The sequence below is a fragment of the Dermochelys coriacea genome, chromosome 3 (genome assembly GCF_009764565.3).
Source record: "Dermochelys coriacea isolate rDerCor1 chromosome 3, rDerCor1.pri.v4, whole genome shotgun sequence".
Classification (NCBI taxonomy): Eukaryota; Metazoa; Chordata; order Testudines; family Dermochelyidae; genus Dermochelys; species Dermochelys coriacea.
In genome coordinates, this window is record NC_050070.1 from 160,604,912 (window position 1) to 160,618,200 (window position 13,289).

Genomic DNA, 13,289 nt, shown 5'->3' on the forward strand with positions numbered 1-13,289 from the left:
GCCCTTCTTGAAATATAAGATTGGAGGAATGGCTACTCGATTCTTCCAGAAGCTTACAGGAGAAGGGGGCAACTGCTTCCAACAAAGACTTCTCAAGGTAGAGGATTCCTGGAGACTTTTGGGGTGACATGGTCATACAGGGAACATAGATGGACGGATAACATATTCGGTGCCAGAATAATTTATTTTAAAATATAATACAAAGATCATCTTATTATCCTAAAGATGGTAACCTCAAAAGATACAAGTGCTAGCTCTGATTTTATCTTGCATTATATCAGGCGGAACATGGAAAGATGCTAGAAAGTAATATGGTTTAGGTCAGAGGTGGGCAAACTATGGCCCGTGGGCCACATCCGGCCCACAGGTCTGTCCTGCCCAGCCTGAGCTCCCGGCCGGGGAGGCTAATCCCTGGCTCCTCCCCTGCAGTGATGCCGCCATGCTGCCAGCGCTCTGGCCCGCTGCTCCTGCAGGGCAGCGCGGGTGGCGTGGCTGGCTCCAGTGGGGCTGTGAGCTCCTGCTGCTCAGAGCAGCATGGTAAGGAGGCGGGGAATGGGGGGGAGGTTGGATAAGGGGCAGGGAGTCCCGGGGGACAGTCAGAGGACAGTGAGCGGTTGGATGGGACGGAGGTTCTGGGGGTGGGCAGTCAGGAGATGGGGAGCCAGGGGGGTTAGATAGGCGTGGAAGTCCCAGAGGGCTGTCAGGGGGTGGGGGTGTGGACAGGGGTTGGGGCAGTCAGGGGACAGGCGGGGGGGGGTTGGATGGGGGTGGGGTCCTGGGGGTTGGTTGGGGTGGGGGGTCCCAGAAGGAGGCAGTCAGGGAACAAGAAGCAGGGGGGTTGGATGGGTCAGAGGTTCTGAGGGGGGCAGCCAGGGGGCAGGAAGTGGGAGGTGGTTGATAGGGGGTGGGGGCCAGGCTGTTTGGGGAAGCACAGCTTTACCTACCCGGCCCTCCATACAGTTTCACAACCCCAATGTGGCCCTCGGGTCAAAAAGTTTGACCACCCCCGGCTTAGGTGAATCTTCTTAGTAAGTACAGCAAATGGAAATTCTGCATAAAAACCCACTTCCATTGGGATTCTTACATTTTTTAAATTTAGAATTATGTAAATGTTAAAAAATGAATTTTCTTACTAGCATCATGTGGCCGCCTGGTTGCCGAAAGACTCTAGCAGCCCTTGTAGTGTGTTCTACAGCTTCCTTAAAGAACACCATTGAAGTCTGGGGAAGCAAAAAAGACAAGCTCACTTCAATGAGAAAGCAGCTGCACATGGCAAGTGATATTTACAGTAGGTAAGTAAGGGGAAGGGGCTAGCCCTAGGAAACATACCTACAAGAACTGGGAGAGACAGCTCAATTCCCGTAACTAGAAAAGTTATAATAGATGTTTATTTCTTTTCTTTCCTATCCTCTTGACTGCCTCTCTCAAAGTCACTTACAGAGATCCTCATGCTGCTACCCATATTGCCACTAATCTCCCTGACTCGCTGCGCTCTGTCCATTCTACCCAACTATACCCTACTCGGTTTGCAAAAACAAGTGCTAAAAGTTACAATCTGCTCTCTGTTACAGTGGTGCAGCCCCCAATGAAGTTAATTAGCATTATAACCATGTATGTGAGAGCAGGATTTAGCTTCATGTAGGACAGAGTGGATTTACAGTAGTGCAGAAGAAGATGGACTAACTGCAGTGGGGACAACCAAAATGACCAAAAATCTCTTGTTCCTTAAAAAGAAAAGGAGTACTTGTGGCACCTTAGAGACTAAAAAATTTATTTGAGCATAAGTTTTCGTGAGCTACAGCTCATTTCATCGGATGCACTCAGTGGAAAATACAGTGGGGAGATTTATATACACACACAGAGAACAGGAAACAATGGGTTTCATCATACAAACTGTAAGGAGAATGATCACTTAAGATGAGCTATTACCAGCGGGGGGGGGGGGGGAGGAGGAAGGGCCTAATCATAGGGCCTAATCACATCAGCCACACTATCAGAGGCTCGTTCACCTGCACATCTACCAATGTGATATATGCCATCATGTGCTAGCAATGCCCCTCTGCCATGTACATTGGTCAAACTGGACAGTCTCTACGTAAAAGAATAAATGGACACAAATCAGACATCAAGAATTATAACATTCAAAAACCAGTTGGAGAATACTTCAATCTCTCTGGTCACTCGATTACAGACCTGAGAGTGGCTATTCTTCAACAAAAAAACTTCAAAAACAGACTCCAACAAGAGACTGCTGAATTGGAATTAATTTGCAAACTGGATACAATTAACTTAGGCTTGACTAGAGACTGGGAGTGGATGGGTCATTACAAAAAGTAAAACTATTTCCCCATGTTTCCCCCCCCCCCAACCCGCCACTATTTCTCAGACATTCTTGTCAACTGCTGGAAATGGCCCACCTTGATTATCACCACAAAAGGTTTTCTTCCTGCCCCCCTTCTAGCTGGTAATAGCTCATCTTAAGTGATCACTCTCCTTACAATGTGTATGATAAAACCCATTGTTTCATGTTCTCTGTGTGTGTATATAAATCTCCCCACTGTATTTTCCACTGAATGCATACGATGAAGTGAGCTGTAACTCACGAAAGCTTATGCTCAAATACATTTGTTAGTCTCTAAGGTGCCACAAGTACTCCTTTTCTTTTTGCAAATACAGACTAACACGACTGCTACTCTGAAACCTCTTGTTCCTTGACTCTCCTCAGTGAGCTTTGTGGTCAGCAGAGGGTATTAATTTTTGGGAAATGGAGGGAGATGAGGCGGGGAGGGATGTTTATGGAAGTATCAATATATGAACCAGTGAGGTAGTCACTAAAAACAAATTGTTAGAACTCCAGAAGATCTTAGGCAGAGATAGTTACTAGTTTATATAAGGCACCAAACTTTTGCCCCAAATTTTTATGATTCAGTAAAGCTTTTCTTCTCATTATTTTTCAATTTTGTGCAGCATCAAGGCACAATCCTGGTCTCACTGATGTCAGTAGTAAAATTCCTATTAACTGAAATGGGGCCAGGATGTCACCCCTGAGCTTGGGACAGGAAGCAAATTCACTGAAATACTTTATGAAAGACTGTAATTCTAGCCTGATCAGAAGCAAAAAATAGACTTGCACAACCTTAACTTTTAGTTAATGAAGATGTTTGTACGGAAATTTCCTTGTTTTTTTTTTAAATGTGTTGTGGGGATAGCAATGGTCTATGGGGAACAGGGAAGCAACATCTGAAAATAGGAGCACATAGCAGAGTTAGACATATCTGCTGACTTCTCTGGGCAAACATAAAACTTGTGATGATGATTAACAAAATAACTTGTCTTCTGATTAATTTTTAAATTTAAAAAAGAAGTCTGTGGCTGAGATGTGATGCTAATAAAATGTTTATTATTTTGAAAAAATATATTGTATATACTTCTGTCTGTACCAGTATGCAAGTAACTTCTATTAATTTCAAATTGAGCATATCTGCAGGCAAAATTTGGTCTGTATACCACATAACAGCCATGACGCAAGCTGATATCAAATAAGTTGACGTTTACCCCTTTGCCTGTACTCACTAAAAAACTCTGGTCTGCACCCTGCTATCTCTTGCAAGTAATATAGCAACCTCCTCCTATCTAGCGCTAAGCCATGTTCTTTTCCCTTCTCCAATCAATTCAATATGCTACAGCTAAATTATTCTTCCTTGCTGTCCACGTCAATTGTCTCTACCATTCAATTTATTCTAGTTCCTTATCCTCACTTTCAAGACTCTACATGTTGCCATCCCACCCTACATCTCAGCACTTATTTCTCCCTATTCCTCTTTTTATATGCCACTCTGCCAACCCCACTCTCTTTAATGGCCTCAGCACTGCTTCTCTCCTAACAGCATGCTGGGAGCTTGTGGGAAGCTGTGCTCTACAGCATTCAGGAGACACGAATACCATATACAAGTATGACAAATCAACTCCAATGATGGTATAACTATATCAGTGTATCTCTGAATTTGGGGAGCTCTGCACTGACAGCTAGAGAGATGTGAAGGCAGACTTTGTGCTATGGATCATTGGCAACAATTCAGTTAGTGATATTCTCTGGTAACACTTTTAACGTGTATTATTACTTATTAAATTAATAAGAAAAGAGGTCCTATTTTAAGGCTTTAAGAGACATTTCATTAATAGTGAGAATAGGAAAGTAAAGATAATTCCTTTACGACACTAAAACTATTTTGGTGACAAAAATAATGAAATGTTGTCATGCATTTTTCATATAATGTTGTCCTTTGGCAATATTAAACATTTATTTAACATTAAAAATGTTAAATTAAGAAAGGATAGCATTGTTTAACTTTCCATTGGGGAAAAGGAGGGATTTTTTTAAAAAAATATTGTTTTAATTTAAAATCTAGTTTTGACATTATTTCTCATCTCACTGAGTTGATACATAACGAGTGGTTGGTAGAAAGAAGGATAAGACCACATGCCATATGGTAAGTAGTCTTTGAAACGGGAGACTAAACTAATGGAATCCTTTTTCTTATGATAGCTACTATGATTTAGTGGATTTCATATTATTCTTTTTGAGTAGGGAGAGTTTAACTTTGTCTAATGATGGTCAGTAACACACGTTTCAGAGTAGCAGCTGTGTTAGTCTGAAGCTTTTCTGTTGCAAAATTGTCACCCTTAAAGAGACAGAGAGGTTTAAGTGTTCTCCTACCGATTTTTGAATGTTATGATTCCTGATGTCAGATTTGTGTCCATTTATTCTTTTATGTAGAGACTGTTTGGTTTGGCCATTGTACATGGCAGAGGGGCATTGCTGGCACATGATGGCATATATCACATTGGTAGATGTGCAGGTGAACGAGCCCCTGATGGCATGGCTAATGTGATCAGGTCCTATGATGGTGTCACTTGAATAAATATGTGGACAGAGTTGCATCGGGCTTTGTTGCAAGGATAAGTTCCTGGGTTATTTTTGTTGTGCGGTGTGTGGTTGCTGGTGAGTATTTGCTTCAGGTTGGGGGGCTGTCTGTAAGTGGGGACTGGTCTGTCTCCCAAGATCTGTGAGAGTGAGGGATCATTTTTCAGGACAGGTTGTAAATCTCTGATGATGGGTAAGTAACACAGTTACTATAATAGATTTGTTGGTGAGAGACTATTCATTTATAGGCTTATATTGGTGCTCATCATATAGTACCTGTGTGTGTCCCATACTTTAATGAATTTATCTGCACAGAATCCTTGTGCCATGTTCCAGAAGGGAAACTGAGATCAGAGAGAATAAGAGATCTGTCTAAAGTCATCATGGAAGTCTGTACCAGAGCTAGAAATAGAATGCAGATCTCCTGAGTCTCAGTCCAGTGCATTAACCATAAGATCATCCTTCTACTCTTACCAACTGAAACCAATGATCACAATGAAAATAATAAAACACCAGTAAGTAGCTCTCCTGGACTACATTTTCAAATAAAACACATCTGTGCACCTGCCATGCTTGCAAAACTCACACTTGTGTACTTAAATACTCACTGCTCGCAGAAATCAAGTAACTGGGTACTATAATCATTATCCAGATTGCATGTACAAATGTAAACTAGGTACGTTATTTTTTTTTATCACAACTTACATGCCTATACTTGAAAAAACAGCATTTTGGCATGCTCAAAATATTTCTAAAATCTTCTCTTCAGAATTTTAGTTTAATAGCTACAGATAACAAGCCATCTGTTTCCTATACCTTAGTATTCATTGAATTCATTTTCATTTGGAATTCTTCCAAGACAGAAACAAGTTTTTTATAGTTAGTGATATTTCGATAGATTTTACTTCCAAGAGATGTGTTCATATCCAGAAAATCCACAAATATGGTAGACTCCTCCATCAATTTTTCTTTGGTCCATGTGATCTATTAAAAATACAGTTCAACCTATTAATCTCACTATTTTATATGTTAGAAAGCAATGTTCACTGCTGCTCATAAATCAAATGGTAGTTCTGCCTATTACTGTTTCCCCACAGTTCTCATTATTAGACCCTCATTTCAGTTGCTCATAACTTTGCCATATTTAACTGTTTGGATTGAAATTTTCCATACTGGATATCTGTCTAATGATGATTTTTTTAAATTTTCAGCTAGCAGGGTCCAGCCATTTCTGTGAATGAAATTAGGGAAAGTACATTATTTTTGTCATGTTAAATTGGTGACCTTTTCTTCTCAAAGATCTAGTGCCCCCATGCTTTGGAGCAGGAATTTTAAATTTCGCAGGTGGTGTTTTGTGTCAGGAATTTACCTTTTCCTGTTACTTTAAAAATCCATCCAAATTTGGCAGAGTTATAAGTCTCTGAAAAATCTCAGGTTGCACTTGCTCAGTAGAATTTAGAAGATAAAATCTCTGAAGATTCCATCCTCAGTGAACATGCTCCAGCCCCTCACAGCTCCTAGCACTGACAAGATTGTGCATATGATGTCCTCACAGAGTGAAGCAGCATGCCTGTAAATGCTGCTCTCAGCTTTTCTGTGATAGAGTAGGGCGAGACACCAGAACTGAGAGCATGAAGACTGTCTCTCGTGTTCTCTCAATGACGCCCTTTCTGGCTGCCACACAGTGTTGAGAAAGAAGAGGCCTGACTGGACTCTAGAAGAGACTAAAGTCAGACCAGGGAAGATGGAAAGACATAGGTTAGGACAAGGATCCTAGTGAGACTGGGACTGGGCGGGGGGTGTGGGAGGAGGGAATGTAACTCCCTGGGGGAACCAGGTGAGGAAGTTTGAGACTGGAGCTGATTGGACAAAGAGACTGGGACAAAGAGGCTCGTGGGCAGAGGGAAAACTATGACTGGCTGTGCAAGCAGACTAGGAGCTGGGGTGGAGACTGAGATTGGAAGCTGGTGAGGAAAATATGGGTGGATGACTGGGAGCCAGTTGGCAGTGGAAAGAGGGCACTAGGATCAGCCGAGATAATGGAGGGGAGATGGGGGCTGGCTGGACAATAAGACTGGGAGCCTTTGTATGTGTTTGTGTGGGGGGGTGGGTGGGAAACAAGGGTGGTAGGAAGACGGGACACATCAGATGAGAATCCAGGTTATGGGGAGAAGAACTGAGGCTTACTGGGCAAAGGGCCTGGGACAGGTTGCTGTGGGGGATGGGAGACTGAGATTAGATGAGAACCTCCTGGAAGCAGACTGGGAGCCAGTGGGGGGAGGAACAGAGTAAAGACTGGAGGCTGGTTCAGGAGAGGGGAGCGATCAGATGAGGACCCCAGAGGACTGAACTGGGCAAGGATACTAGGATAGGATGAGATGCCTGAAGAGTGGACAGTAGGACCAGGCAGCCAAGGAGAATGGGACTTGGAGAAAAAGCTTTGGGTGGGTAAGTAATAGGATTGTGAGAGGGTCAGTTTGGAAGAGAGGGGCAGAAGGGGTCAAGCAAGAGGGGAACAGGCAAAAATTTCTCTATTAGAGTACATTCCACTCCACAGCCCTGAACAGAACTCAAGATTTCGGAGTCTCTCACCATTCCTTTGCTGTCAGCAAATATATGTGATACCAACTGACAAAGTGCATCTCATTCCCTTCTAGAGCTAGTCCATATATAGCATGATGAGCTACTATTGCTATTAGTTACTCAGTTAGCTCAAGAGACAGAGGTCTGTATAGTGGATATGAAGCTTCCAACCCTGATGATGCAGCATGTGGGTGTCACTATGAAGCTATATGATGGAACTTCTGTTTTTTTCAGGTTTTTTTAAACAAAGGAAATGACACAAAAAACTACACTAAAAGAACATTATTAAGGTTGCAAATTTAAGAACTCAGAGTTAGGAATGATAGAAATAAGGCTGACTGCATCATAATGCAGGTTCAATGAGTAGTGATCAATGGCTCCATGTCTAGCCGGTATCAAACAGAGTGCCCCAAGAGTCAGTCCTGGGGCTGGTTTTGTTCAATATCTTCATTAATGATCTGGAGGATGGCATGGATTGCACCCTCAGCAAGTTTGCAGATGATACTAAACTGGGAGGACTGGTAGATATGCTGGAGGATAGGGATAGGATACATAGGGACCTAGACAAATTAGAGGATTGGGCCAAAAGAAATCTGATGAGGTTCAATAAGGACAAGTGCAGAGTCCTGCACTTAGGATGGAAGAATCCCACGCACTGCTACAGCCTAGGGACCGAGTGGCTAGGCAGCAGTTCTGCAGAAAAGAACATAGGGGTTACAGTGGATGAGAAGCTGGATATGAGTCAACAGTGTGCCCTTGTTGCCAAGAAGGCTAACGGCATTTTGGGCTGTATAAGTAGGAGCGTTGCCAGCAGATGGAGGGACGTGATCATTCCCCTCTATTCGGCCTTGGTGAGGACTCATCTGGAGTACTGTGCCCAGTTTTGGACCCCACACTACAAGAAGAATGTGGAAAAATTGGAAAGAGTCCAGCGGAGGGCAACAAAAATGATTAGAGGGCACATGATTTATGAGGAGAGGCTGAAGGAACTGGGATTATTTTGTCTGCAGAGGAGAAGAATGAGGGGGGATTTGATAGCTGCTTTCAACTACCTGAAAGAGGATTCCAAAGAGGATGGATCTAGTCTGTTCTTAAGGGTAGCAGATGACAGAACAAGGAGTAATGGTCGCAAGTTGCAGTGAGGGAAGTTTAGGTTGGATATTAGGAAAAACTTTTTCACTAGGAAGATGGTGAAGCACTGGAATGAGTTACCTAGGGAGGTGGTGAAATCTCCTTCCTTAGAGGTTTTTAAGGTCAGGCTTGACAAAGCCCTGGCTGGGATGATTTAGTTGCTTTGAGCAAGAGGTTGGACTTGATGACCTCCTGAGGTCCCTTTCAATCCTGATATTCTATGATTCTATAACTCACTATACCAATGAGACTTTATCAATGAAACAGACACAGCATGTTAGAATTGTGAAGCCTTTAGCCTATTTTGCCGGTGCTGGAGACGGTGAAAAGTGCCGAGTCCCATCCGAAGACCTCTACTCCCCCCTACCTCAGGCAGCAGCCGTCAGTGACTGATCTGAACAGGATTGATGGGAAGGCTCAGATTTTTTCAGGGAAGCCTGAGGTCTTTCAGATCCAGAAGACCTTTTAGCTCCTGGAGAAGTGTCTCTCATAATCAAAGCGCTAGTTGAAACCAAGAAGACTACTTATTAGGAGAGAGCTCAGAGTCCAAGATACAGACATGGACTTCTCCATCAAAAATAATTTAAAATGGCATCATTTATCTTTTCAACATGCTTAGAAAGACAGTTTCAAATAGTACACTACTAGGAATATGGGTTACTCCGAAATAAGAAGGCATATCAAATGTGCATCATTAGCAAGCACAGCTGTCTTGCATCCTGGCCATATTTTAAGCCTAGGGATTTTCATTCTGCTGTCAGACCTACCCTTGTTACTTAGGCAAGACTGAAAGAAGAAGAGACTCCCAACCCCACCTTTTTTTTTTAAACTCAATGGGTTTAAATTAAACTTAACAAACTAATGAACTGATAACTCTTTTTTTTTAGACAAAGAAAATGCAGTAGATCTAATCTACCTGGATTTCAGTAGGCATTCGATACAGTTCCACATGGGAAATTATTAGTTCATTTGAAAAGATGGGGATTAATACAAGAATGAAAAGTGAGTAAGGAACTGGTTAAAGACTACAACAGTTCATACTGAAAGGTAAACTGCTAGGCTTGAGGGAGGTTACTAAGGGAGTTCTTCAGGGAATAGGGTTATGGGAATATCATATAAGATGATCTGGAGGACCTTGAAAACTGGAGTAATAGAAATGGGATGAAATTTAATAGTGCAAAGTCATGCACTAAAGGACTAAGAGAATTTTTGCTATAAGCTGGGGACATATCAATTGGAAGCAACTGAGGAGGAAAAAGATCTGGTTCTACTGGTCGATCACAGGATGACTATGAGCCACCAATGTGATTTGGCTGTGAAAAAGGCTAATGCAATTCTAGGATGTATGAGATGAGGTATTTCCAGTAGTGATAGGGATGTGTTATTACCATTATATAGTCATTGGTTCTTCTTTTGTATGACATTTGAAAAGCAACAGGCTGGGATTATAATTGAATTTTAAGATTTGAAAGCCATTCTAATGTTTCTGGGATAAGTTAGGTGGATCCTCCTACTACCACCACCACCGTAAGCATAAATGGGACAGTTGTTTGTGATGCCACCCGATTTGTACCTCACCACAGTCCCAATTTGGTGATTCTTTGATTTTCCATTTGTGGAGGAAATATTCTGACCTGGCGGTGAGACCTCATCTGGAATTCTGTGTAATTCTGGTCTCCTGTGTTTGAAAAAGATGATTTCAAACTGGAACAGGTGCAGAGAAGTGCTACTAGGATGATCAGAGAACTTAAGGAGCCTTGTTTAGCCTAACAAAATGAAGGCCGAGGGGATATATGATTACTCTCTACAAATGCATCAGAGGGATAAGGTAGGGAGAGAAGTTATTTAAGTTAAGTGCCAATGTTGGCACAAGAACAAATGGATCTAAACTGTCCATCAACAAGTTTAGGCTTGAAATTAGACAAAAGTTTCTAACGACCAGAGAAGTGAAGTTTTGAAAGTGTCTTCCAAGGGGAGCAGTGGGGGCAAAAAACCTAAATGGGTTCAGGACTGAGCTTGGCATATTTATTGAGTGGATGGTATGATGAGATTGCTTACAATGGCATGTGACACCTTACACCTGTGACTGCTAGTAGCATATATTTCTAATGGCCGGAAATGGGACACTAGATGGGAAGGACTCTAAGTTATTACAGTGAATTCATTCCCAGGTGTCTGGCTGGTGGGTCTTGCCAATATGCTCAGGGTCTAATTGATGGCCATATTTGGGATTGGAAGGGAATTTTACCCCAGAGCAGATTGGCAGAGACCTGGGGTGTTGAGTTGCTTTCCTTCCTCTGAAGCATGGGTCATGGGTCACTTGTTTGTTTAAATGAGAGTAAATGGTAACTTGAAGTCTTAATCATGATTTGAGGACTTCAGTAACTCAGCCAGAGGCTATGGATCTATTACAGGAGCTGGTGGGTGAGGTTCTGTGGCCTACAGTGTGCAGAAGGTCAGACTAGATGATCATGATGGTCCCCTTTTGGCTTTAAAGTCTGAGACTCTAACTATCTATTACCCTAATTCTAAGCAAGGAGACAGTAGGACGCTATAGTTCTGACTTGCTGCCATGGGAGGTCAGAAGGAACTGAGTGGCAGGTTGGGGCTTCTCCACTCTTTATAATCTCACTGTAGGTGGCATGAAGGTGTACAAGGTGCATGGACACCCCTAATGGACACTGCTGACTAAAAGATGCACAAGATGCATACACCTTCAGTGGGATCTGTGTAGACAATTGCTTGAAGAAGAACTTGCTCTTTGCTGCTTACAGGACTGGTTTAATCCATTCAGCTCTTATGTTTAGATTCAATAAGTGTTCAACCACTAAGACCATTTCAAATAAAGAAAGTATTTTTGTCATTCAAGAGTGCCTTTGACAAGAAATAGTGTTTTCTAAGGAGAGCATATTAATCAAACAAGTATCTATCATTTTGCAGCAAAATACAGCAATTTAGCATGGCTGGCTGGCTGTAATTTGTAATGCTGTTTTTCTCTTGAGCATTACTGTTTTTTTGCTAGCATCTTTAAAAAAGGATTTGAAGTAAAGGGTATACAAATCAACAATGTATTGTATGTTCTCTAGCATTTAAAATGAAATCTTTACTTTGTAAATGACAATCATTTCTCACCAATAATCAATACCAATTTATTATAGATGTATGGCAAACAGATGACTACTCTATTTAGCATTTATATCTCTATCAATTGATCAGTATTTTTTTTAAATGTTCACTATATTTGTTAAAATGTTCACTATTCTATTTTAAGAGATTTGTTACTCCCAAACCATACATATTAAAATAAAAACATTTCTGTATTTGGTTTAAAAAACCTGATACAATTGTAGGCATACATTTTGTTCTGTGTGTAACCCACCGACTTGGTTCAGCTAACACAAGTTCTAGACATAAGATCTGTCTCCTTACAGGGAAAAACTAACATATTGTAATCCATCACAACCTATTTGAAGGGACATGGTGAAGACTGATAGGCCATGAAATTGATTTACCTTGGTAATAATCCCATCAAAAATGACTGATCTTCCAGATGTTTTCTGTACATTTCAATTTCCAATTAACTTTTGCAAATGCAAGAAAACATTTAAAAATACTGTACCCTGCAACTTGTCAGGCACACACACACACACACAACATAACAAGCAGTCTATTAGAGAAGAACTACAAGAGAAATATTTCAATGATTAGTTGTGTATCATTAATTCCCTGGTGACTTACATATTACTAATTACATTTGATTCTTCCTGTAAAACTGCTTTCTTCAACTTGCCACATTCAAAACATGGTACAATCTTAGAAGCTGACAATCTGCCTAATGTTGAACATGGTTAAATATAAAACAGTAAAATGTGTCTTGCAGTTGGAGTTGTTTTTGTTCTTGCAAACTATTATCGGATAGCTAGTTAAACTCCAATGGCCAGTTCTTCAGCTGGTGTAAATTGATGTAGCTCTACCAAGGTCAATGGGGCTGCGCCAATTTAAGGCAGCCAATGTTAATCTGGCACCAGATGTTAAAGGCATGTTAATGCCTTTGAAGGCTACATTTAGCATTGTGCTAATAATTGGTCAAATTGTGAAGTTATTTGAAAAATACAGCATTGCATCTTGGATTATGATCTTGTCAAATCTCATTGACTAAGCAGGGTTAAGCCAAGTTGATATCTGTAAGGCCTGGTCTACACTGGGGCGGGGGGAAATCGATCTAAGTTACGCAACTTCAGCTACGAGAATAGCGTAGTTGAAGTTGACGTATCTTAGATCAACTTAGAATCACTTATTTCACGTCCCTGCAGTGCGAGATCGACGGCCGCCGCTCCCCTGTAGACTCCGCTTCCGCCTTTTGCCGTGGTGGAGTTCTGGAGTTGACGGCAGAGCGATCAGGGATCAATTTATCGCGTCTACACTAGACACAATAAATTGATCCCTGATAGATCGATCATTACCCACCAATCCAGCAGGTAGTGTAGACGTGGCCTAAGAGAGTACACCATGGAAAACTGAGTGACATAGGAAGCAGTGTTGGTGTTTTTTATAAAATAATTCCTCTTTGACTAAATTCACAATAAAAAATGTGTTGTACAATATTTTAAACATTCCTAAATTTCTACAGACTGAAAACATTCATAGTTTG

At 41.5% G+C, this 13,289-nt stretch overlaps 1 protein-coding gene across 1 annotated transcript in view; it reads right to left on the reverse strand.

Annotated features, from left to right (window-relative positions):
• The window catches only part of DNAH14 (dynein axonemal heavy chain 14), a 551,687-nt gene that overhangs the window by 132,785 nt on the left and 405,613 nt on the right, over positions 1-13,289 (reverse strand). The window contains exons 55-56 of the mRNA XM_043511487.1: positions 5,741-5,908; positions 1,134-1,220 (exon numbers count right to left, since the gene is read on the reverse strand). Coding sequence (XP_043367422.1) covers positions 1,134-1,220; positions 5,741-5,908 — 255 coding nt within the window. The remainder of the gene's footprint in view (positions 1-1,133; positions 1,221-5,740; positions 5,909-13,289) is intronic.